Source organism: Ochotona curzoniae, unplaced genomic scaffold, assembly GCF_017591425.1.
Source record: "Ochotona curzoniae isolate NIBS_2020 unplaced genomic scaffold, NIBS_Ocur_1.0 scaffold_2587, whole genome shotgun sequence".
NCBI classification, from domain to species: domain Eukaryota; kingdom Metazoa; phylum Chordata; class Mammalia; order Lagomorpha; family Ochotonidae; genus Ochotona; species Ochotona curzoniae.
In genome coordinates, this window is record NW_024467096.1 from 1,298,847 (window position 1) to 1,322,889 (window position 24,043).

General features: G+C 39.8%; 1 protein-coding gene across 9 annotated transcripts in view; it reads left to right on the plus strand.

The window, feature by feature from the left end:
• The window catches only part of STXBP5L (syntaxin binding protein 5L), a 248,886-nt gene extending 227,321 nt beyond the window's left edge, over positions 1-21,565 (plus strand). For 7 of the 9 annotated variants that reach the window (XM_041002602.1, XM_041002606.1, XM_041002609.1 and 4 more), the window contains 5 exons: positions 10,629-10,989; positions 13,413-13,578; positions 17,262-17,373; positions 19,252-19,472; positions 20,052-20,604. In XM_041002602.1, the coding sequence (XP_040858536.1) occupies positions 10,629-10,989; positions 13,413-13,578; positions 17,262-17,373; positions 19,252-19,472; positions 20,052-20,093 (902 nt within the window). In that variant the 3' untranslated portion in view covers positions 20,094-20,604. Of the gene's footprint in view, positions 1-10,628; positions 10,990-13,412; positions 13,579-17,261; positions 17,374-19,251; positions 19,473-20,051 lie in introns of all 9 variants that reach the window. The other 2 variants (XM_041002601.1, XM_041002603.1) reach the window with 1 other exon arrangement.
• Positions 21,566-24,043: the final 2,478 nt, after the last annotated feature.

The following is a 24,043-nucleotide window of genomic DNA, read 5'->3' on the forward strand; positions in this document are numbered from 1 at the left end:
CAGGGAAAACATATTTGTTTTTTGAATACCACCTCCTTTTGCTAAGCATAATGGTTTGTAGTTGCCTCCATTTTGTTGCAGAAGACAGGATTTCACCCCTTTTTGTGGTTAAGTACTATTCCATAGTATATATATTTTTTTCTGTATCAAGTCATCCATTGATGAATATCTGGGCTGATTGGATATCTTAGCTATTACAAATTGAATTATGGTAAACATGAGTATACAAAAACACTCATGTTATAAAGGCACTTGCATAATTTGTTTTTCTTATTCTGAAACCTGTAGAGTTTGATCCAGGTCATAAGAATTTTTCCTAAGTAAATGTTGTATTTTCTTCCTTCTTGAGTTATCTTCCCCCCTTTCAGACAAAGAATACATGTGAATCCTATTATTCCTTTGAATATTTCTACACTATATATTATAATTTTAACTTCTACAAATGATAGAAAATATGTGGTAGTTGTCTTTCTTAATTATTTTACTTAGCATGATAGTCTCTGGTTCCATCCGCTTTGAAATGTGTTCTTACCACCAATTTTACTCTGCTGTCTTTTGAAGAAATGTTTTCTAGATCCTTAAGTTAAGAAATTTCTTAATACTTAGGTAATGGTTTTTATTTTAAAACAATGTACACAATATGGCAGGTTAGAGTTGTGTTTTCCCAGTAAATTGGTGTGCTATTTTCATATCACTAGATTTTAGGTGGAAAAGTCAGTTTGTGCATTGTGTTTTAAAAGCTAATGTAAAGGTCACTTTATTTTATACATGCTTAGGTATTTCAGTGAGAAAATCCCTTTATTCATTTTAACAAAATATGCACAATTCTTTTATGTTCATTGAGTCAATCAAATGCATATTTACAATGTTTTAACCCATATACCATTGTAATGTTCTGTGTTGTAAAAATGATATTCAACAGGGTTCATAAAACAGATCACTTGTTGTCACAGGTAAATTTACCATTCTTAGCAAAAAAAAAAAAAAAAACTGAAACAAAATTCAAAATAAGTATATATTTGAATTTTGAACTCTTAGGCCAACACAGTGATGTAACAGGCCAATCCACTGTCTGTGGGGCCAGCATCCCAATTGGGCACAGGTTCAAGTCCTAGCTGCTCCAATCCAGCTCCCTGCTCAAAGCTCAAAAAGCAGCAGAGAATGGCTCAAGTCTTTGATCCCCTAAACTCATTTGGAAATCCCAGAAGAAGCTCCTGGCTTCGGTTTGGCTCAGCTCTGGATATTGTGACCATTTGAGGAATGAGCCAGCAGATGGAAGATCTCTTTCTCTTTATCCCTCTCTGTCTCTCCCCCCACCTTCTCTAACTCTTTGAAGTTGAATAAATAAATCTTTGAAATAATTTTTTTGAACTCCAGTTAGTAAATACTTGAAAGTTTCCATTTTATGTATTCAGTGACATGTAATGGGAAGTTATGATCTCCAAATATTTCTTTCATTATTCACTTATTCTTTCAAGACTTAATAATAATGTGTCATTATCAGTTCACCTGTTATAATAAATGCAGTAATTGATATGTTAATAATAGAGAAGTTGGCCGAATGCATATATGGGAATTCTGTAATATCTATTCCTTTGATCGTAATCCTTAAACTGTTATTTAAAAAATTAAGTCCAGGACCCAGTATGATGGCTCAGTTAACTAGTCTTCCCCCTTCAAGTGGCAGGATACCCTATGGGCACTGGATTATGTCCCAGCTACTCCCTTTCCCATTCAGCTCGCTACTTGTGGCCTGTGAAAGCAGCAGAGGATGACCCAAAGCCTTGGGACCCAATTCACACATGAGAGACCTAGACGAAGCTCCTGATTTTGCATCAGATCAGGAGTGGCCATTTGGGGAAAAAAAATGGAAGAGCTTTCTTTCTGTCTCTCTTCTCTGTCCTATATTATATATAATAATTATATATAATATATCATATAATTCTATAATATATTATTATATATAATATATATTAAAATAAATAAATAATCCCAGCATGACACTTCGTGCAGTAGTTAAGACACTGCTTCGGATGATACACCCCAAACTGAAGTGCATGGCTGCAAGTCCCAGCTCTGTTGCTCATTAAGCATCATTCTGAGGCTGCACCCTGGAACGTAGCAGCTGACAGCTCAATTCTAAGATCCCTGCTAGCCTTCTGGTAGATCTGGATTGACTAATTCCTGACTTCAGTCATGCTTAGCCCTGGCTGCCGGAGTCATCAGGGGAGTGAACGGGAATAGAGACAAGTGTCCTATGTCTGTTTATCTCTCTCTTTTACCCCTTAAATAAGCAGATAAATAAAAAGATCTTAAATCTACATTTATTTTTCAAAATTAATAAAATCAATTAAAAGCAAGAGAAAACTATGAATCTAGGGTCACATGCTTTCTGTAATCCTTAAAAGACAAGAACCCCTAATTGGAAAACATGATTTATAGTAGTAAAATGAAAAAGGATATTTTTTCAATTTTTTTATTTTGATAATCTTTACATAGGTGATTAGGGCACAAAGGGTCGAGGGTTACAGGAAAGTAGGTAAGACCATTGTTTCCACATTAATTTTATTTTTTCTATTTTCTGTATCTGAACTATTGGGAGAGACAAAGGCAGAAGGCCCATCCAACCTCCCACCCATTCCATGTCCACAATGTAAGGCATGCTCCAAGGGTCTTGCTCAAGCAGTTTTGATAGTTCGACAGTTCTGAATTGCTCCCAATCTCGCCATTCTATGCATGATGAAATCTCTTCAGAATCCAGTGGCTGACATAGTCTATTCATGGTTGGAGTTCTGAGATCAGCAGTTCAGTTGGAGGGATCCCCAAAGAAACTTCGTCTGGGGTGATCCCCAGACCTGATTCTTGTATGTGTTTGTTTGCCAGGACAGGGTCCAGCAGAGTCCATAGCCGCAATCAGCTTATGCACATGCTGGTGGTTGCAATAGCTGGGTCAGTTTTGTTTCTCGCCCTATCTTCCACATGAACCAATGGGTGTTGCAGTCAAGCCTGATTCTGTTCACTTCACACTTGGCCTTCACGCAAACCAGTGGGAGCTGCAACCTAGTTAGGGTGACTCCCAGTAACTGCCTGCCCCTTACCCTGGTTCTCATGCTTGCCAGTATGTACCGCAGACTTGTTCAGTCTGTCCCACATCCCTTTTACTTCTTACGCATATCACTGAGCATTGAAGCTTCATTCAACCCAACCAGCCCTACTGTGCAGCCCACACACATGCTAGCAGGTGCAGTTTTGTATAGCCATGCCTACCCCAGTCCTGGTTTTCATGCTCACCAGTGGGAGTGGTAACCCAAGAGGGAGGTGCCCACTATTTCCCTACTGGAACACTGCCACTCCTGGATCATGCACTCTCCAGGTGGTTCTACAGTTGAACTTGACAGAATTAGCCCCCAGTGCCAGCATTTGCCAGCTGATGCTGCGGCAGAGCCCAACCAACCCTTGCCCTCTCTGATTTATGCTTGCTTGCAGCAGTAGGAACAATCAGCCCAGCCTGGCTTTTCCCCAATCTAGCTCACATGAGGCCCACAGGTGCTGTAGTCCTGCCTAGTCTGGTCTGCCCCCATCTCAACTCATGCTCCCCAGTGGCAATGGTGGTCCAAGAGGGGAGCCCTCCACATTCCCCCTCACAGCTTTGTCCCCTCCCCCGATGGTTCTCACATGTGCTGGTTGGGTGATGAGGTCCAGTCTGACATGGCTTGCCTCTCTTCAGCTTTTACCAGTGGCTGCTGCAGCCTGACCCAGCCTGGCCCACCCCTAATTCCAGATGACACTGGTGAAGGTTACAGCTTGGCTCAACACAGCAGGCGCCCAATCCCAGCCGTAATGTGTACTAGCTTGTGTTGCAACCAATCCTAGTCTGACCCACACTGTTCTGGTACTCAGATTCACCAGCAGGTGATGTGAATGGGTTCAGCCTGGCCTGTCCTGACTTGTGCCAAATGTGTGCTGGGTACCTTTCCCTGGTCTGATCTGGGCTGCTCTCTATTGTAGTTGTTGTGCTCATCTGCAGGGACTATGTCCCAACAGAGGAGTTTCCCAAGCTCGTCCATCAGAACCTCTCCCATCACCAGATCTTGAGCATACTTGTGAATCAATGGGTAGCTCTACTTAGTCCACCTCCTGTCCTGGCAGTAACAGTGGTCTTTCCTGACTGGTCTTCAACCCATTCCAGTTCTTACTGTTGGATGTTTTAGCCCAGTCAAGGCTCATCCATACCCAGACACGGCTCACACATGGCTCAGCAGGGGCAGAGACCTAGCTAGGTCTGTCCTACACCTACCCTAGTTCTCACGAGCACCAGATGGTGCTAGAGTCTAGCTTGGATCAGTGCACCCAGCCCCAGTTCCCAAAATAGCGGAAGCGACATGTGTTGTGGCACAGCAAGTTAAGCTGCTTTAAGAAGCAGGCATGCATGTCAGAATGCCACTTTGAGTTAACAGCTACTGTGTTTTCATGTGGCATTCTACAAATGTGCTTGAAAAAGCAGCAGATGATAGCATAGTACTGGGGTCCCTGCTGCCCATGGTGGGTATGTGTATTGCTTTACTTCCTCCCAAGTTCCAGCTTTAGCTCTGTCCTGTGTGAGTGTTTGTGGAGTAAACCATTAGATAACAGGATAGTAGTGTATGTTCATATTCTCTCCCCTTCTGCCTTTACTTTTTGCAAAATAGAAAACTCATCCCTCCTCCTCCTTCATAGCTTCTTTCTTGACTATCATTGTTGCCACAGTTTTCACCATTCTGCAGTATCGGTTCTCCATTCTATATCTTCTGGTTCCTGCTTCAGATTATGGGAGCCATTCAAAACTATTGTAATTGTGGTGTTTTCTGCTTCCATTGGTCAGCATTGGAATGACATGAGGATCTGAATACATTTTTCTTATTAAAACATTGTTAACTTTTTATCTATTAGTTCTGAAAACACATGTGATCCAAATAGTTTAAACTTGAAAATAGTCCATTTTTAAATGTATTTGTTTATTCAGCCTTTACCAGGAACATACTACTGTATTAAGTGCAAGGAGATACTAAAATGGTTCCTGTTTTCAGAAACTTCTAGGAAAGAATAAATTTAAATAAAAATTGCAGTAAAGGAATAAAGTATATAGTGCTGTATGGAAAATGAATTTAGGAAAGATCTCCCTAACAAATGTAGTATCTGAAGTGGGAACTGGAGAGATTTCAAAGTAGATGTTTACAGTACAATGTGTGACATAACAAACTAGGCAGTGTGCTCGGCATAGAAGCCTAGTGGCTAAAATCCTCACCTTGCACGTGCCAGAATCCTATATGGACGCTGGTTCTAATCCCAGCAGCCCAGCTTCCCATCCAGTTCCCTGCTTGTGGTCTAGGAAAGTAGTTGAGGACAGCCCAAGGCCTTGGAACCCTGCAGTCACGTGGGAGACCCAGAAGAGTCTTCCTGCTCCTGGCTTTGGATTGGCTTAGCTCCAGCTGTTGTGGCCACTTGGGAAGTGAATCGAGGGACAGAAGATCTTCCTCTCTGTCTCTCCTCCTCTCTATATATCTGACTTTCCAATAAAAAGAAAACTTAATAAAAAAAAGAAAAGAAAACCTAGGGGGCAACAAAGAAAAAGGCGTGGATAAATCCTAGGAATGGAATGGTGCCAGATGACAGAGGAAAGGAGGCAGAGAAGATTGTATTGAATCTTAAAAGCTGTCACAGTGATAGAAAAGACTTCATTTATGTGGGTTTTATTAAAGAAAACTAATCATGTAGTGTACTGTTTTTTCCTCAAATACTTGTTCTAAAATGTTCTAATTTTAAGAATCTTAAAAGAAATTCTGTTACCAGTAGTCTTTGTACTTTCTCTGTCTCTCCTCTATCTCCTCGGAATTGCACTGCCCATCACTGTGAGAAATTTGGTAATACTCACTTTTAATAATAATCTTTGTATTAGCTATGTTGCCATACAAATTAATGATTATCTGTTCTTCCAGATGTGGTCCCTATTTTGGAAGGAAATTATTTTGATGGCCCATGACCAAACTCAGGTTTTAAACTCATGAATAAATTCAAGGCTCTCAATTACAAATTCATTCTCTTTACCCCAAGTGGTCCTTCTTACCACTCATCCATTTTCACTAATAGCACCATAATATTTCTCTAAATGACTTCTTGACTGATTTAAAGAGAATTCTGCATGCTAGCTTTTTGGTTCTTTGCTTTTTCAATCTAATTTGTTCTATGTTACCTATATACTTTTTTTTTAAGATTTATTTTTTTTATTGGAAAGGTGGATATACAGAGAGGAGAGACAGAGAGGAAGATCTTCCATCTGATGATTCACTCTCCAAGTGAGCGCAACGGGCCGATACTATGCCAATCCAAAGCCAGGAGCTCTTTCGGGTCTCCCACGCGGGTGCAGGGTCCCAAAGCCTTGGGCCATCCTCGACTGCTCTCCCGGGCCACAGGCAGGGAGCTGGTTGGGAAGTGGGGTGGCCGGGATTAGAACCAGTGCCCATATGGGATCCGGGGCGTGCAAGGCGAGGACCTTAACCACTGTGCCACCGCGCCAGGCCCTACCTATATACTTCTAAGGTTGAATTAATGTTTCTTTGTAACATAATCTCCAGCTCAGAACCTTCATGTCAGAATTATGCTGGATTGCATCAGGTCTGTGGCAATTTTCCTGGAAGCTCCCACTGTATCTGGGATCCTAGCAATAACCTAGACATAGTACTTTTGTGAACCCCTTGAATATACACATCCCTCCACAAAAGTGCCCCCTCTCCTCTTTGTGCAGATCAGTGAAGTACTGTTTCATGTAGTGTTACTTGATTGGAAGATATTTAGTGTGGAAAAAGTAAAACAGTCCTAAATGATGAGTAAACATCATTGTTAAATGTTGCTAATTTATTAATATTATTAATTGACGGGAAGAATTTTTTCTTTTACAAATCTTATAATAATATATGAGCATGTGAACATATGACTAGGATTCTCTTCTGGGCCTTTGATCCAATACCAGTGGAGGACCCTAAAGTTTAAGCTTTCTTAGTTTCATGATAAGCCAAGCCTCTGTTCAGCACACCTCAAGTGATTGCTCTTAGATAGGAAAAAGGCAAGCACAGATTAATCCCTTTCATCAAAGCCACCATAGGGAATGCAGTCTAAACACATCGTAATATGTTCTGAAGAAAAATTAGTAAGCAATCATACAAACTTTCTATCCCCAAAGAGCTTTACATCTGGTTACTGAGAAGTTCCATGGCTGTTAACAGGTAAATTAAGATTTGAATACTTTTGTAAGGGAAAGGGCATGTAAATAGCTTCACTAAGACTCCTATAGGCTCTGAGTTTAACAACACTTTCATGTACTGCAATCCCCCTGCTGCTCTTTTTGCTTTATTATATCAGGATATAATCATGCTATTATTTCTCCCATTAAAAAAAGACATTTTTGTGGATCTATTATTATGTTTCTTCTTTTTTAATGCAAGATTTATTGATACGATTGGGTTAGGTTCACTTTTTCCATTTTGTTCTTCCCCTCTTGACCCCATTCTAATCAGACTTTTTCTCACACCGTTGAACACAACAGCCTGCATGTGTGTCACCACTGACCTCACTGATAAGTCCAGTGGTCAGTGTTCAGGCAGCATCTTCACATAATAAATGTTAGTTAATCATTCTCTCTACCTTAAAATATATCATTTGGATTCTAGATCACTACACTGTTCTGATTTTCTTCCTATCTTTCTAGCGATTGCCAGAGTACTCTCTTCTCATTTTACTGAACCTAATACAGTGCCCGAAGAAGGACCGGTTAAACATTTTTTTGCTGTTGTCTTTATTTTGAAGACATGAATGAAATCAGCCTGTCGTATGATCTTAAATGCTCTTTATAACCCGAGGAGCATATGTTAATGTTTATATTCTGAATATTGCCCCCAGTTCCCTCACAGTTGCCTAGCCTATTTATTGTCCACTTCAATGGCTAATAAATCTCAAAATTAGCATATCCACAACTAAGCTCCTGATATTCATCTCTTTTCTGTCCTGGTCTTTCCCATAGCCATGCAATAACATTTCAGTTCTTCTCAGATCAAAATCATTGACATCATATGTTAGCCTTATCTGTTTGTTAAACTTTAAATCAAACTTAGTAGTAAATCCTTCTGATCCTCACAGTGTATTTAGAGTTGGACATTAATGATAGAGGTTCAAGCAAACCTCTATCCATTTCTCACATGGGTTATATGCTGGCCTCTTCACTGCTGCTGCTTTTTGTTGCCTTCCCTTAGACTATACCCAGCCATAGATGTGATCCTATTAAATGGTAGTAAGATCATATCATTTCTATTCTCAAAATCTCACCACCTCTTAGAGCAAGTAAAACTCTAAGTCTAGCACCACTTTTATGTTGCTGATCTCATTACCTGTAAGTCTTTTGTGTTCTAAAAAGTAAGGACTTGCCAAGATTCTGAGATTTTACTAGACTCACAAGTTAATAAAGTTAGATTGCTAGTTTCATGAAGGTTGATAGAAGACATGAGATTTCTGAAAATTGAAAGATAATTTTTCATTGATAACATAGAATGTCATTATTCTGATCTAGTCTTCTAAGAACCAATTTTGAAAGAATGATACAAAGAATCCTTTCATCCTGTAGTAGTGTGCTTGGGCTCCCACAGCCGAATAGCACAAACTGTATGGGTTGCACAACAGAAATTTATTTTCTTGTAATTCTAGAAACTTGCAAGTCTGGCATCAAGGTACCAAAAAGGTTGGGGTCTAGTGCAGGTTTTCTCTGTGGATCACAAGTGGCTGCCTTCTTGTTACAGGTTCACATAACCCTTCTTTGGTATACAAATGGAAATACTTTCATTTAACTGGTACTTCAGTTGTCATTCAAAAGTATCTAAACTGAAAACTTGATCTTCAAGGTCTTATATTAATGGTTACAGATTAGAAATGGAAATTTAATACAGTCATGGTATCTGCAGGTGGGGCTTTGGAAAGTGATGAGAGTTGATTGTTCTGGTGGTGCCTGTACATTTGAAACATGGTGGCGTGGCTTTGTAAATAGAAGCTACATTGACCCAGATGTTTATCAATTACACATGATTCTAATAAATCATTCTTCATTGCTATTGGCAGTCTTTGATATTCATGGAATATTGGGCAACTTCAATTTTCTGTCATTTTTGTTGTGGCTTGTACCTTGACCCATGGACTGAAGCACCTGAGCTCTATTCTATCTTCTTCAGTTACCCTAGGACATTCAAAGGCTTCTTTTAAAGTTTGCTTAAAAACACAGCTTAGAAGCACCAGCACCATGGCATAGAAAGCTAAGATTCTGCCTGCAAATCCAACATACCATATGGGTACTGGTCTGTATCCTGGCTGCTCCACTTTTCGATCCAGTTCCCTGCTTATGTCCTGGGAAAGCAGAGGAAGATGCCTAAGCCCTTAGACTCCTGCCCAAGAAGAACCTCCCAGAAGAAGCTCCTGGCTTCAGATGGGCTTAGCTCCAGCCATCATGGCCATTTGGGGAATGAACCAGTAGATAGAATATTCTCTTTTTCTCTTTCTCCCTTTTCCTTCTCTCCCTTCCTTCCTCTTCCTCCCTCTCTCTGTAACTCTGCCTTTCAAATAAAAAGTAAAAAAATTTTTTAAAAATCAGATCATCCAAATATGTATTCTCAATCTGATAAATTTTTAAGTGCTTTGAATTATAGGTAAACTAAATTCTAAATGGAATGTATTTTTAGTTATCACTCTTTTCATATCTGTTGAGGCAGATCAGTTCGGATTTACTTAGGATCACTCAACATGATATAAATGAACAAAGGGGGAAAAAGGAATAGTGGGGTGCTCATTAGAGCAGAGTTTAGAAATAGCCATAGATCAGATTAGCTCAAGTTATTTCCTAAACTTTGTAGTGTACTGTCCTCCAAGTCTGGTAAAAATCTCTCATAGGTAATGATCTGGCATGGATAACCAACCTTGGAAAATGGAGGTGAGTAAACACCTTTTCTATATACAGATGCATAAGCCTGTGCAAGAGCTGACACTAATTTTTTTATTTACTAGCATATTGAAATTTCATGAAGTTTGTTGCGAGTACTTAATTTCAGGAGAAGAAAATTTTTTTTCTAGCAAATGAACTTGTGAAATAAGGAATGCAGTCAGATTTAGTGATTATTTTCAGTTGGACTATGTATCATTTCAATAAGTGAAGATTATACATTGTTTTAAATTTGCTTTTACAAATACTTTAATGGATACCAATCAGTAACTGGAAAACTCTGGTTTAGGAATCAGGACACCTGAAATCAAGGCCATACTTAGCGACTATCTTCCTGTGTGACCTGGCCTAAATCAATCCTCTTTCTGGGTCTTGTTTACTCACTAGAAAAATGAAACAATTTAACAAGCCAATATATTAGGCTCTTTTTAAGCCCAAACATGCTAAACGTTCAAGGTATTGAAACAGGTATATTCACAAATAAACTGATTGGTATATTTTTATGCGACATCAAGACTATGAATTTAAATTATTATAATAAAACCCTTATTGTCCATAGATAAGTTGCAGTTGTTTTCAAAAGGCTTTCACATGCCAGTGATGGAAATTGTTTTTATAGGTACATTCCTCTCATTGAAAGGAGCTGTGCTAACTTTCTCCTGTATGGACCGAACTGGAGGATTAATGCAACCACCATATGAAGTTTGGAGGGATCCAAACAGCATGGATGAAAATGAAAAATCCTGGAGAAGGAAACTGGTCATGAACTCCTCCTCTGCAAACCAAGAAATAGGAGATCATCAGTATATAATAATATGCTCTGAAAAACAAGCCAAAGTCTTCTCACTGCCTTCTCAGACTTGCCTTTATGTTCATAACATCACTGAGACATCTTTTATATTGCAGGCAGATGTGGTGGTCATGTGTAACAGTGCCTGCTTGGCATGCTTTTGCGCTAATGGGCATATTATGATAATGAGGTATGTTCCTTCTTTAAAAAAATATTTTAGTAATCATGGCAATGCCAGCAAGTTACAATTCTGAAAAGTCTGTATAATGTGCAAGATGTTAAGATATTAAGAAAATTGAATGTTTCTTTATGTTTGTGAATGCAATATGAGGTGAATTTGTTCATAATTTGGCTTTTGTTTTGGTGGGGATGTGTGTGTGTGTGTGTGTGTGTTTGCTGAAAATATTTGGCATTGTGAATGAACTATGTATTTCAGTTGATGCCAAAAAACTTATGAAAATACTGCTTCTCCAGTCACTCACATATTTTTGTTCAAAAAGCACTTGCTTAATAGATTTAATCTCTCCGAAGTTATGCTGTCCACCTAGGAGTAAGCAAGCAAAAGAATCATCACTTTCACAGTACATACAAGGATTTTACATACAGAACTTCATTCGATCCAATAGCCTCTCAGGACATGGGAAAATTTAGTATGACTTGCATCCTCCATTTTAGATCTATTAATAAATCAAAGTTAACCAAGTTGCCAAAGGTTGTAAATTTAGGGGGGAAAAAATGGCACCTAACAAGGTGCCAGCCAATAGATTTCATTCCACTGTCACTGCAATCAAATGAGACTTGTGAGACTTTTGAGAAAATATTACCTTTTGATTTTATGAATTCAGCAAATAGTTCATAATATTTTGTACAACTCACTGCCATTCTTTCAAAAATCTCACCTAGTTCTCAAATAACATGATTAAGCATTGAGAAAACCTGTGAATGATATAAAAAAGATAGTAAAACCCTTAAGGAGATTAGACTGGTATACAAATAACTGTAAGCAAAGAGAATGCAAACTCCAGTAGAGGAACTACACAAGTGTGATTTGGAGTCAAAAACTGTTAGTCTTGAACACTTTCGTCTTAGCTCCTAGTTTGATAGATTGCAGAGTGGCTAAGGACTGCTTCGGCCATGTAATGCCCAGTCTTAGAAAACCCAGTTTGAGAGTAAATAGAAGAGACTTTCCTGTGTGCAAATTCTCAAACTGTGCTCAACCAACCACTTTCAGTGAGAAACACCATTAGCTAACTGTCCATATTTCTTTATAAAATGTCCCTGCATAGAAAAAACATTTTTATCAATTGTTAAAGCAATCATTTCTCAGCCATTAGCAACTAGCTCCCTTGCTTTTCCCAACTGCAATGATAGCACCTGCTTTTCTTATCTGAACATTTCACAACATGGGGTGAGTCTGAAAAAAAAAAATCACTGGAACCTCTTTACCAATGCCAGCCACTGATTTAAAAAGAATCCACAAAATAAATTTGTTTAAATGGGTTTGTTTTGGATTCATGAGATACTTTAACAGATCATAATAAATATCTGTTTATTCCTACAACAGCATTTAAAATCCAATGTGGAATTTACTCTTACACTGCATAGCTGTTCAGACTAGTTCATGTCAGTTGCTCCATGGCCAGGAGTAGTTAGGCTACCAGATTGGGTAGCACAATGCTAGAAGGTCATGGAAAGGTTGTTCTTATAGCACACAGTAGAGTTTCATAGGCACAAACTACTCTGATAAAAGAAATCAGGTTCTGGTTGTTTTTTTTTTAATGGTTTGAAATAATTTACCATCATTGTGCACACTCATAATCACTAAAACAATTTCATAACTGACAGTTAAATTACATGGGCCTTTTTCCCCTTGGCATTAGAAGTGTGATTTTTAAAAATTAGTAACAATAGTTTTGCTTTGGTAGTTCATAAACGTGGCATTAATGAAAATATCCAAAAGGACATTCTGATGGCTATTTTAGCAAAAGTATTACCTATGACATTAAGATAAGCATATTTTGGTGTAAGATCGTTCAGATGTCTAGTACTCATTTGGATGTACAATTTCTAATCTATTATTTATAACTCATTCCCTTACAGCCTTTGCTATTTCACAGTTAATCATGTTTCAGTGTAGGTTCTCTAAATTATATGCAATTTTCATTTCCTGGGTTAGAGAGAATAAGGAATGGCCACTCCATGCTTAGACACAGTGGACTGGACCCCCTCCAGGACTCTGCCAGGATATGACCTCCTCAGACTCAAACATTTTATCTTAAAGAAAGATTAAGTTTTAATAGACACTTTCTGGCTGTGATGTTGGTGACATAACCAGAAGTTGTTCTAGCAACCTGTGACATGCTGTAAAATTGTCCCTGAGATTGCTAGCTAATGCATCTATCCCTTAAAGATATTTGCTAAGCACCAGTGAGGATTAATATAAAAGACCTGGCCCATGATCATGATTTTTTGTTACTTTGTGAAACTATCACTACTGAGCCTTCAAGTGAACAAAAACAACCATAAAATAATAGTAAAGCAGTTGTTGTTTTACATAAGGATCAGTGTCTAACAGCTTTGATGTGAAATGCACATTTACTCTTTTCTGTTCAGCCTACCTAGTCTTCGACCAATGTTGGATGTTAATTATCTACCACTGACAGACATGCGGATAGCACGGACATTTTGTTTCACCAATGAGGGGCAGGCCTTATATCTTGTCTCCCCTACTGAAATTCAGCGGTTAACCTACAGCCAAGAAATGTGTGACAATCTACAGGTATGTCAGATATACTTATGATAAAACATTATATATGGCTATTAAAAAACAGAATGAGAGTTGCCTAAAAGTTAAAGTACTATGAGATCGTACAACAAATACACTCTTGGTTCATGTTTTGAACATATTTTCTTCATTGTGATGCTGTGAATTCTTGTTTAGTTCTAGGTAAAGAGAATGTTAAACATTATTTATAAAATAGTCTTGTTGTTATACTTTTTTCACACTTGGAAAATCTTCCAAAAGATTGCAGAGTTTCTCCTGGGGAGAAATGTCTATGCACACATCTTGGATGCAATGCAGGGAATGCATAGACTTTTCTGAAGAAACCTTAATTTTGATTAGGATCGACACTAATAAATATATTTGCTTGAGGTAAGACTGGGTATTTGAATTTGACCATGGTGATAAGAATAGCCTAGAAACAGGATAAAAGTCTGTCAAATTTGAGTAAGAATGGTCACAACATTTTTAAATATCTCAGATTTAATTAGTCCAAGTCTCATTTCACGGATGCCAAAACTAAAAATAATATAATACAGAGATTAAGAGAAAAGGCTCTGAAGTACAAGGGCTCTTCAGCAAATTCAAGAAAGATTTCTATTATGAAAAAAATTACCTATAGATTTTTTACAAAAAAAACTTTTGTGTGAAACTTATGTCTTAATTACATTTTCACTGAACTCTTTGAAGTGTCTTCTTAGTTGAGCTGTGTTTGGCTCCTCCATTTGTGATTGGACATTTTTCTTAATCTATATACTTAGCATATCTATACTATCTATACGTACTCTGCTTTTTGCAACATTGTTAGAAGAAATAAGAATTTACGTAAAACACTGAACATGGTAAGGTGTTTTTTGTTTAACACAAATTGCGATAATGCTATCTTTTTTAAAAAAGATTTGTTTATTTTATTGGAAGGGCAGATGTGCAGAGAGGAGAGACAGAGAGGAAGATCTTCCATCCGATGGTTCACTCCCCAAGCGGCCACAACAGCTGGTGCTGTGCCGATCCGAAGCCAGGAGCCAGAAACTTCTTTCAGGGTCTCCCACGCGGGTGCAGGGTCCCAAGGCTTTGGGCCATCCTCTGCTGCTTTCCCAGGGCACAAGCAGGGAGCTAGCTGGGAAATGGAGCTGCCGGGATTAGAACTGGCACCCATATGGGATCCTGTGCATTCAAGGCTAGACCTTAACCATTACACTATCTCTCTGGGCCTGATAATGCTATCTTGAAAATTGGTGTTCAACAAATATTTCGGAGGTTTTTACTGAGTGCCTTAAACTTGGCCAATTTCTAGCAATAAAATGATAAATAAGTTACAAGATCCTATTGGCTGTGGAAAACAAATTAAACAAGTTAACCACAGCAGTCTGTGGGGAATGTTCAACATGGCTATTATACCAAGGCTAGGGAGACACCCGGGCTGGTGGAGAAGGGTTAGGGGCACTGCTGATATCTGATGGTTCCACAGAAATGACTCAGGTGGAGGGAGGCTTCGACATGGACAAGTAGAGCTAACCTACACAAAATTGGTGATGCACAAAATGCTCAGAGTGCAGAACAGTTCAAAGCTAGGAAGACTATAGGGATAGCAACACAAATTTACTTAAAATAGATGTTGGAATTTTTTATAAACTTAAAGAAGCCAGTAAGGCAGTAGGAAATCATTGACAAGTTTGGGCAGATTTTTTTTTATTCTTATTAAAGCAGTATTTTTGTTTGCAGTGCAGTAGCTGGTTTTGAGCAAAGACTGAAGATAGTGAAAAAATTAGGAGGCTTTGTAAAATAATTAAGACTGAAAATACTAGGGACCTGAAGGAAGGGCACCAACCGTGAGGCTGGAGAAAGTGAGCTGATTGAACAGTTATGTGGTGGAATCAGCTGGGTTTGGGGATTATTGGGAGTAAGGTAAAAGACGGAATTGATGATTACTGAGGTTCTCACTTGGGGGACTGAAGAGATGGTGCTGCCAATTCCAAACAGAAGGGCTTTAAGAAAAAGACCACAGGCTGTGGGTAGAGGTAACGGGAGATGAAGCTTAAATCCTGCTGGAAGGTAACAAGTAAACTAATAGATCACAGATCTAAGTTCCTTCCCCCATTCTGATGCTTTGTAATTTTGATTTATTTTAGAAAGACATAAAAAGAAAGGTCTTATAAAAATATAGATCCTAGCATAATTGCATTGATTCTGATTTAGTTTGTGAGGCATTTGACCTGAACATTATCAGTTCTTCCTTTGAAGATTTATTTATTTGGAAGGCAGTTACAGAGAGGGAGAGAAAGAGATCTACCATCTGCTGCTTTACCCTCCAAGTAGCCACAATGGCCACAGCTGAGAAAACCTAAAGCCAGAAGCCAGGAGCTTCCTCCAGGCCTCCTACATGGGTGCAGTAGCCCAAGGTCTTGGGCCATTTTTTGCTGCTTTCCCAGGGGCATTAGCAGTGAGCTGGATGAGAAATGGTGCCCATGTGGGATGCTGGGCTGCAGGTAGCAGCTTTTCCTTCTGCACCACAGAGCACCAGCCCTGAAGACCAGCATTTTTTTTTAAAAGATTTATTTTTATTATTTTTTCATTGGAAAGGCGGATATACAGAGAGGAGAGACAGAGAGGAAGATCTTCCGTCCGATGATTCACTCCCCAAGTGAGCACAACGGGCCAGGATACTATGCCAGTCCGAAGCCAGGAGCCTCTTCCGGGTCTCCCACGCGGGTGCAGGTTCCCAAAGCTTTGGGCTGTCCTCGACTGCTTTCCCGGGCCACAGGCAGGGAGCTGGAAGGGAAGCGGGGCTGCCGGGATTAGAACCGGCACCCATATGGGATCCCGGGCGTGCAAGGCAAGGACCTTTAACCACTTGCGCCACTGCGCCGGGCCCCGAAGACCAGCATTTTTAATGACATTTATTCAGTCCTCTTAAGACTCACCAAATATTGGGAACAACTATACCTTATCATTCAGTAGCTACTTATTTTAACTCATTTAAATAATTTTGAACCATTACATAATTATTCAGAGAAGAGAACCAGTATAAGAACGATGCTGTGGGGCTGGCACAGTGGTATAATAAGCTAATCCTCCACCCATGGCACTGGCATCCCATGCTGATGCTAGTTCATGTTTTTGGCTGCTCCACTTCCAACCCAGCTCCCTGCACATATATGAGAGACCTGGAAGAAGCTCCTAGCTTTAACTTCAGATTGTCTCAGCCCTGGCCTTGTGATTATCTGCAGAGTGAAGCAATAGATGGTAGTGCTCTCTCTCTCTCTCTCTCTTTCTCTCTCTTTCTCTCTGTAAATCTGAGTTTCAAATAAATATTTTTAAAAGCAAGTCAGGCTGTGATAATAGATAAAGAACAAGAAATCTAGAATGGCAGTCATTAATGGAAAGTAAACATTGATCCTAAGGCAGGTACATTAGCTTGCTAAGTTTTCTAAATCTAGAGGGGGAAAAGTGATTTAAAAGGAAAACAGTGAGTTTTAGCATACCAATTACTAGCAAATGGAACCAAAAGGAGCTTCAGGAAGGCCAGGGAGAGAGAGACCTGGGAGCAAAGCAAACATTACCAGGAAACGTGGAAGCTGACTGCCTTTTCATAATGTGCTCCTACATATCCCAGCACTGCTTTTGTATCTGCTGATTTGTTTTCAGTTAGCCTAAGGCTTCTGTCTTTCCTTTTGGCACAGGATATGCTAGGAGATTTGTTTACTCCCATAGAGACACCAGAAGCTCAAAACAGAGGTTTTCTTAAGGGACTATTTGGTGGAAGTGGACAAACCTTTGACCGGGAAGAGCTCTGTGAGTAAAATCTTAATTATAAAAATGTGTCTCAAAATGGGGCCTGTATGTGTGTGTATGCCTTAATGTGATGTATAATCCCAAATATTAGACTAGACGCTTTTAGTTCTTTATAAAAATGTGCTTCTCTATCAAAAGTGAATAGGATGAGTCACTTAAGGAATAGTTTAACAAAAATTATTAATATAATTTATACAAATAATGAGCAAATTAATGTCCCATTTGTTAGTGCACACACCTGCATGAGATGGTGAGAGCAGTCAATCATTAAAGTATTTTTAAAATGTTTTCAAATCTGCCTGCTTTTAAATACTGCAAGGAAAGAGATCCTGTATTCAGAATACAAGTTTTGAAAGTGCCACAGAATAAATTACTTTTAAAAATCTATTGGTGATACTTTAATGAAGAATAATCAAAAAGTTTTAGTAGGAAAATATTGGGAAGGATCTTCAACCAGAAGGATATAGTTTTCAAGGGTGAGCATTTAGCTGCTGCTAAAGGGGTCTGTGTCCCATGTCAGAGTACTTGGATTTAATTCCTGGCTTGCACTCCCAAGTCCAAGTTCCCGTAAATGGGGATTCTGGGAGGCAGCAATGATTTCCCAGGTAATAAAATTCTTGTCTCCCACAGGGCGATTTGAATTGAGTTCCCTGCTCCCAATTTTGACAGTAGTGGCCTGGCCCTAGCCAGAGTTGTTGTATCCACTTTGGGATATGAACCAGCAGAATGGAGGCACTGTCTCTTTGTGTCTCCTCAACTAAAGATAGATATGAATATAACTTTTCAAGAATATGTCACCACCATGTGGTCTAGTAAAGAATACTCTTGCAAACTATGCATGCAAAACTAGACTACCACACAAAGCAATGTTATTTGGAAAAAAATGGAATTCAGTATTATAGTATTATAACATGGCTAAACTTCAGATCATGCTGAATCAGGAAATCAACCCAAATAAGGTCATATCTTACATGATCTTATGTATATGAAATGTCCAGAATAGACAAAATCGTAGAGGCTTGAGGATATATCAGTGGATCTTGGTATATATATTGATAGATAGATATAGATATAGATATATAGATATAGATATAATTTATATCTTTGTGAACCCCATTCTTTATTAGGTACAGAGAGAGACAGATGATCTGAGGCCTACAAATCTGAATTTTCCAGATGAACAGTAAAAATTAAAGTTAAGACCTAGGCAGAAACCTAAGGAAAAGCTCAGGTCTGAGTTCTGAATAGACACTAAAATGAGAGACTGTGTTGTTAGCCACATCATGAAATGGAAATATGCCATTGTGTATAGAACTCATTCATGCACAAGCAAGGCATCCGGTAACAATATATAGCTCATAGTTTCTCTTATAGGCATTTTTCTTGCTCAAATACTATTTTTTAAGATTTATTTACTTTTTTATTGGAAAGGCATATTTACAGACAGAAGGAGAGATAAACAGAAAGATGTTCCATCCACTGGTTCACTCCCCAAATGGCTGCAATGGGCAAGCTAAACCAATTGGAAGCCAGGAGCCTCCTCCAGGTCTCCCGCATGTGTACAGAGACCCAAGGCTTTGGACCATTCCTCTATTGTTTTCCCAGGCCATAAGCAGGAGCTGGATGGAAAGTGTAGCAGCTGGGACATGAACTGGCACCCATAGGGGATGCAGGTGTTGCAAGTCAAACATTTAACCAGTTGAGCTATTGCACTGGCCCACTAATATCTTCAAACACATCAATACCACAGGACCCCATATATATCTATTTCAAGAATTATGACTGCAGGCTTGAATGTGAGTTCTTTTTCTTGGTAATAAATATGACTACTTGAATTACTAACAAAATGTTTTGAATTGCTATGAATTCAATTCCCAGTTGGGGAAGCTTCTGCAGGAAGAGCATCACGTAGTCTTGCACAACACATTCCTGGACCAGGTGGAATAGAAGGGGTGAAGGGTGCTGCTGGAGGGGTGATGGGAGAGCTGACCCGGGCACGAATTGCACTGGATGAGAGAGGACAGAGGTTAGGAGAACTGGAAGAGAAAACTGCAGGCATGATGACAAGCGCAGAAGCCTTTTCCAAACACGCACATGAGGTAAGTCACCCAAGTAATTCAGGCATCTTATTCAGTAGTAACTTAATTGAAGTATTTCAGCCCTGCGTCAGAAAGTAGAAACAGAAATGCTACATGAGTGAGCCTGTGTGAGAACCAGGATAACCTGAATCTCTCACCACAGGTATTATATGCCCCCAATATTTCATTGATTAAAATTCTTTTTAATTTTTAAATTAAGTGCTGTAGAACAAAGATATTGCTTTACCTTATCAGATAATGAAGACCACTGTTCATTAGTTCCGATACTTGTTCTCTATTGTGCTCTAGCTGCTAGAAGGTGTTTACAGAGCTGATGGGGCTCCCCTTGAAGGCATGACGGACAGCAGAGGCCAGGATCCACATGCTCCCTTTTGCCATATTAGAACAATTTCCTGTCAGCTGAGACTTTACATTTTAATTGGGTATTTGTTTTCAAATTGCTGTCATATGCATTTTATTCTATAAAATATGTTAAGTTTGGAGATTTAGTAAATATGCATGATTAGCTGGGATTTCTCTAAATAGCACTGTTTATAGTTTTTTTTTTTTAGCATCTTATGATATTTATCTTCCTTGCAGTTAATGCTGAAATACAAGGATAAGAAATGGTACCAATTTTAACTGCGAAAAGAGCCGTGACTGCTTTGAGAAACCATTATTCAGGGAAACCAAATTTATTCCCAGCATCTCTAGTCAACCGCTAGAAGCCAGTTTCTTCTACAAAATGTTCCATTGCAACTCAACTGAAATTAACATAAAGGAAACTTATCAGAGACGCTGTACAACCCAACAGCTGGAACCCTGGTAAAACCCCAAAACAGGTGGAATTTGTCTTTTCCCATATGGAATGGAGCTGTCGTACTGGAATGTCCTTTGCTAAGGGTTTACATTTAGAAACCATGGCGAGTCCTTCTGATTTGAAAATTCCTGTACAAACAAAACCATTAATGCACTTAATGAAAAAAAATCTTTGCATGTAAATTAACATCTTAAAAGGAAAAGAAAAATAAGCATGTTGTGACAGAAGAAAAAAAAGATTTATGGTAAACTATTTTTTATAAATTGGGCCATATCCAACAATTTAAAAATATGCATTAGGAGATAGCAGTATATTTGAAGAATATTTTCCACACCCAAATGAAAGGAAAGCAAAACAAAACCCCAGAGTTGTTCTTCTCATCTGTAATTTAATTATACTAGGACATCATTGAGTCTTCAAGGCAAGAGTCTAATTAATATTCTTCTCTCTATATAGTATTTTTACATCATTCACAGGTCTCAATCATTTTTTGCCAGCATAGCTCTTTGCATTTCTGTCACCTTCAGTACAGGTTGCTCTTTTCAGTCACATACTGTACAAGGTTGGGTCACCTCAAAGCATTTTCTCAGCCTGGCTTGTACTCTATGCAGGAAAATTGACAATAGGTTTGGGAAAACTAGTCTAGCACAGCCATGTAGTTAGCTCTGGGGACCGAATTCATAAGAAGTGCATTCACATGCATCCCAATTTCAGTTTCTAAAGTGATATATTTTTAAAACTCCATTTGTGTCATTGCCTGCCAACTACACAGTATATTACTGTTCAAACCCAGTGGTCTCTACAATCCAAAGGTGCTCTTGCAGCCTGACGTTCACAGACCAAAGCGGTCATGATCTTCAGTGTGATTCAGTAAAACCTCAGTCAGTGCTTTGAGAGAAGAGATTCTTACTACAATTGTGATTAAAAAGGGCTTTCATTAGAAAACACTTCTTTGTTCAATACTATTATTGGAAATCTTTATAAAACACGATGGCATTTTTGCTATCTTAGCCTCATCATCATTACAAACAACAGAAATACATAGTGAAATGATATAAAATTAATGATGGTGTCACTAACTAGGTCAACTAATAATGTAAGTTCCAGGATTGTGTTACTAGATATCAAGCACCTGTTCCTTGTTTAAAAGTCTTTAAAAACCAGAATGCAGAATATCTTTAATTTGGTAAAAGGTATCTGTCATAGCTCCACAGAGAAGCACTAGAGGCAAAATGAAGCAAATACTGTTACTACCATTATTTATCATGATTCTGAAAATCCAGAATCACAGGAACTGGTTTTGTGTTGGAGCTGGGCTATTAGGTTAAGTAACGGGTATGGGGGGGGGAGGATTTTGTGGGACTGAGGGGGGTTTGGGGCTACACCATCCACACTCTTACTCCCACCCCAACACAAACCACCACACACACCAACAACACCCCCCCCCCCACCACCACACCACATGAACCCAACCCCCGCCCCCCAATTACACACATCAGGAGGGGTCGGGTTCTGGGGGTTCGTGGGTGGGTTTCGGGAGGGGCGGAATGTGTGGGGTTGGGGGGGTTGTTGGATGCTTGGGGGAGGGTATCGGACAAGAACCGGTGGGGTTGTGCTCCGGGGGGGGGGGGGGGGGGGCGTGTGGGGGGGGGGGGGGGTGCCCTAGTACGGGTGGAGGCTGGTGGTAGGGGGGGACGATGGGTGGGGGGTTATTGGGTTTTGTGGGGCGGGCGGTCACCATTGTCGGGAAGTGTTGGGGTAATGTGGTATGAGGGGGGGATGGGGAGGGTGGCCGGGGGACAGGGGGTAGGGAGGGGCGGGGGGTTGGAACCAAGACGGACTATGGAAAGGGGACATCGCGGGTTTGATGAGGTTGCCCGCGAGCTCGGCAGTGTACGTTGAGGGGACACGGGGTTTTGGATGGCCTACGGTCTGAATGCATGATTGTACTAGTTTGTTTGTGGTGTAGGAGTGGCCAGGTGGCTGCCACCCTGGGGAGGGGTTTTTCATCGCGGGGCTTGGTGGTGGCTCCAGGTCTGTGGGGATACGGTGGAGGGCTCCAGGTTGAGGGGGATTCCAGGGTAAACAGGCGGGGATCGACAAGATGCGGGGCGCACAGCAGGGACGGGGAGGCAACGTCGTGCGGCGTGGGGCGATGCACGGAGCTGGGTGGCGAAGGTTTGTGGGGTGTGGTGTTTGGGGGTGGAGTCAGCGTTGTTGGTTCTTGGTGTGTTACAAGTTGGTGCTGGCCCCTGGCGGGTTGTATGGACTTTCGCGGTTTTTTTCTCCGCGGTCTCGGGTGGTGGTGGTGAAGGGGTGTGGGGGGTCATGTAGGGGGGGGCGACTTCCAGTTCTACTTTGTTCAGTTTTGGAGGGTATGGCGGGTTGATAGTGCAGGGACTCGGCGTGGCTGGGGGCGTGAGGTATGAAGACGGTGAGGATCGTGGGACTTGCTCGGTGATACCAGGCGTTGTTGGTCTAGGTTATTTTGGCCGTACGGGAGGTCCGGGTCGTTTTTGGTACGCCAACTAAAAAGGCTATAGTCTTTTTATCTTTCAGTGTCAATTGTACGTTGGATTTTCAACAAAATCATAAAACACATTAACACTCATCCACCAATCCACTATACAACCATTCAATTAAATAATATTAACCCCACACAACCCCATTCTCAGATAATCATATGTTTCCCCCCCATGTGCCCCCCCACCTAACATAATTTTTAGAGAAAGCATACATGAATCAATGAGCCATCACAGAATATTTTAAAGCACTCATAGAGAATATCAAAAAGAACCTGATAGTATTTCACAGAAGTGCTTAAAACGCTGGATTCAAAATGGGTCAAAACGTTTATAATTGACACATCATTGGGAAGTAAACAGGTGCTTCTGAAATGCTTGAAGAAAAGGAGAAAAGTTCTTTTAAATAGTGTAAACATCTGTCACAATTGTTCTGTAGACTCTTAATCTAAGGGTAAGCTCACCAACAACTCCTGATTAGTAGAGTCCAAATTAATGAGGTTTTACTGTATCAAAATTGGATTTTTAAAATTCAAAGAGATAGCAATAATAACACTCTACTGTGGTGTGACTTTCTTCTCTCATCTCTCTTCTGTTGCACTGACCTTAGCCTGTGCATGCACACCACCACCAGCTGCCACCACCTCATCACCATCATCATCTTAGAAATGGAATACTGTTGATCCATATTATCCTTTACATCTTTTCTTTACTACATTTCCTCTACCTTGGAACATAAGAAAAATATTCCCTAGTAACTTGCACAATGATAGGAACCATGACTCTGAGCCTCAGTTACCATTAAAATTGCATTATATCTGGCAGCAGAAGATAAGGCTTGCAAAGCACAGAATCAACAAGTTGATTTGTATCTCCCTATGACACTGTATAAAAACGTAAATCCTTTCTAGTGTTCCAGAGAAAATGGATTTTTCTTTCTTACCAGTGGGAAAGAGAAGCATTTGTTTCCCTGGTTCTGGAAATAACAAGAGTGCAATAATCCCTACCATGAAATCACCCACTGGCCCCAGGGTTTGGAGGGAGGCATGACTGGGTTAGCATTTATTTTATGCCCTCTGAAGCAGTGTTACTGACTTGGTTTTCTAGACCTAATGAGCCTCAGACTTACTACCCTAGTCACCATTACAGTCATTGACTGCAATGTCTTTGGTAAGTGATTCTTAAGCAAATAAATTAAAATTCAGGTCTATATTACTCAAAGCTTTTGAAGAAACTTATGGGATAAAATT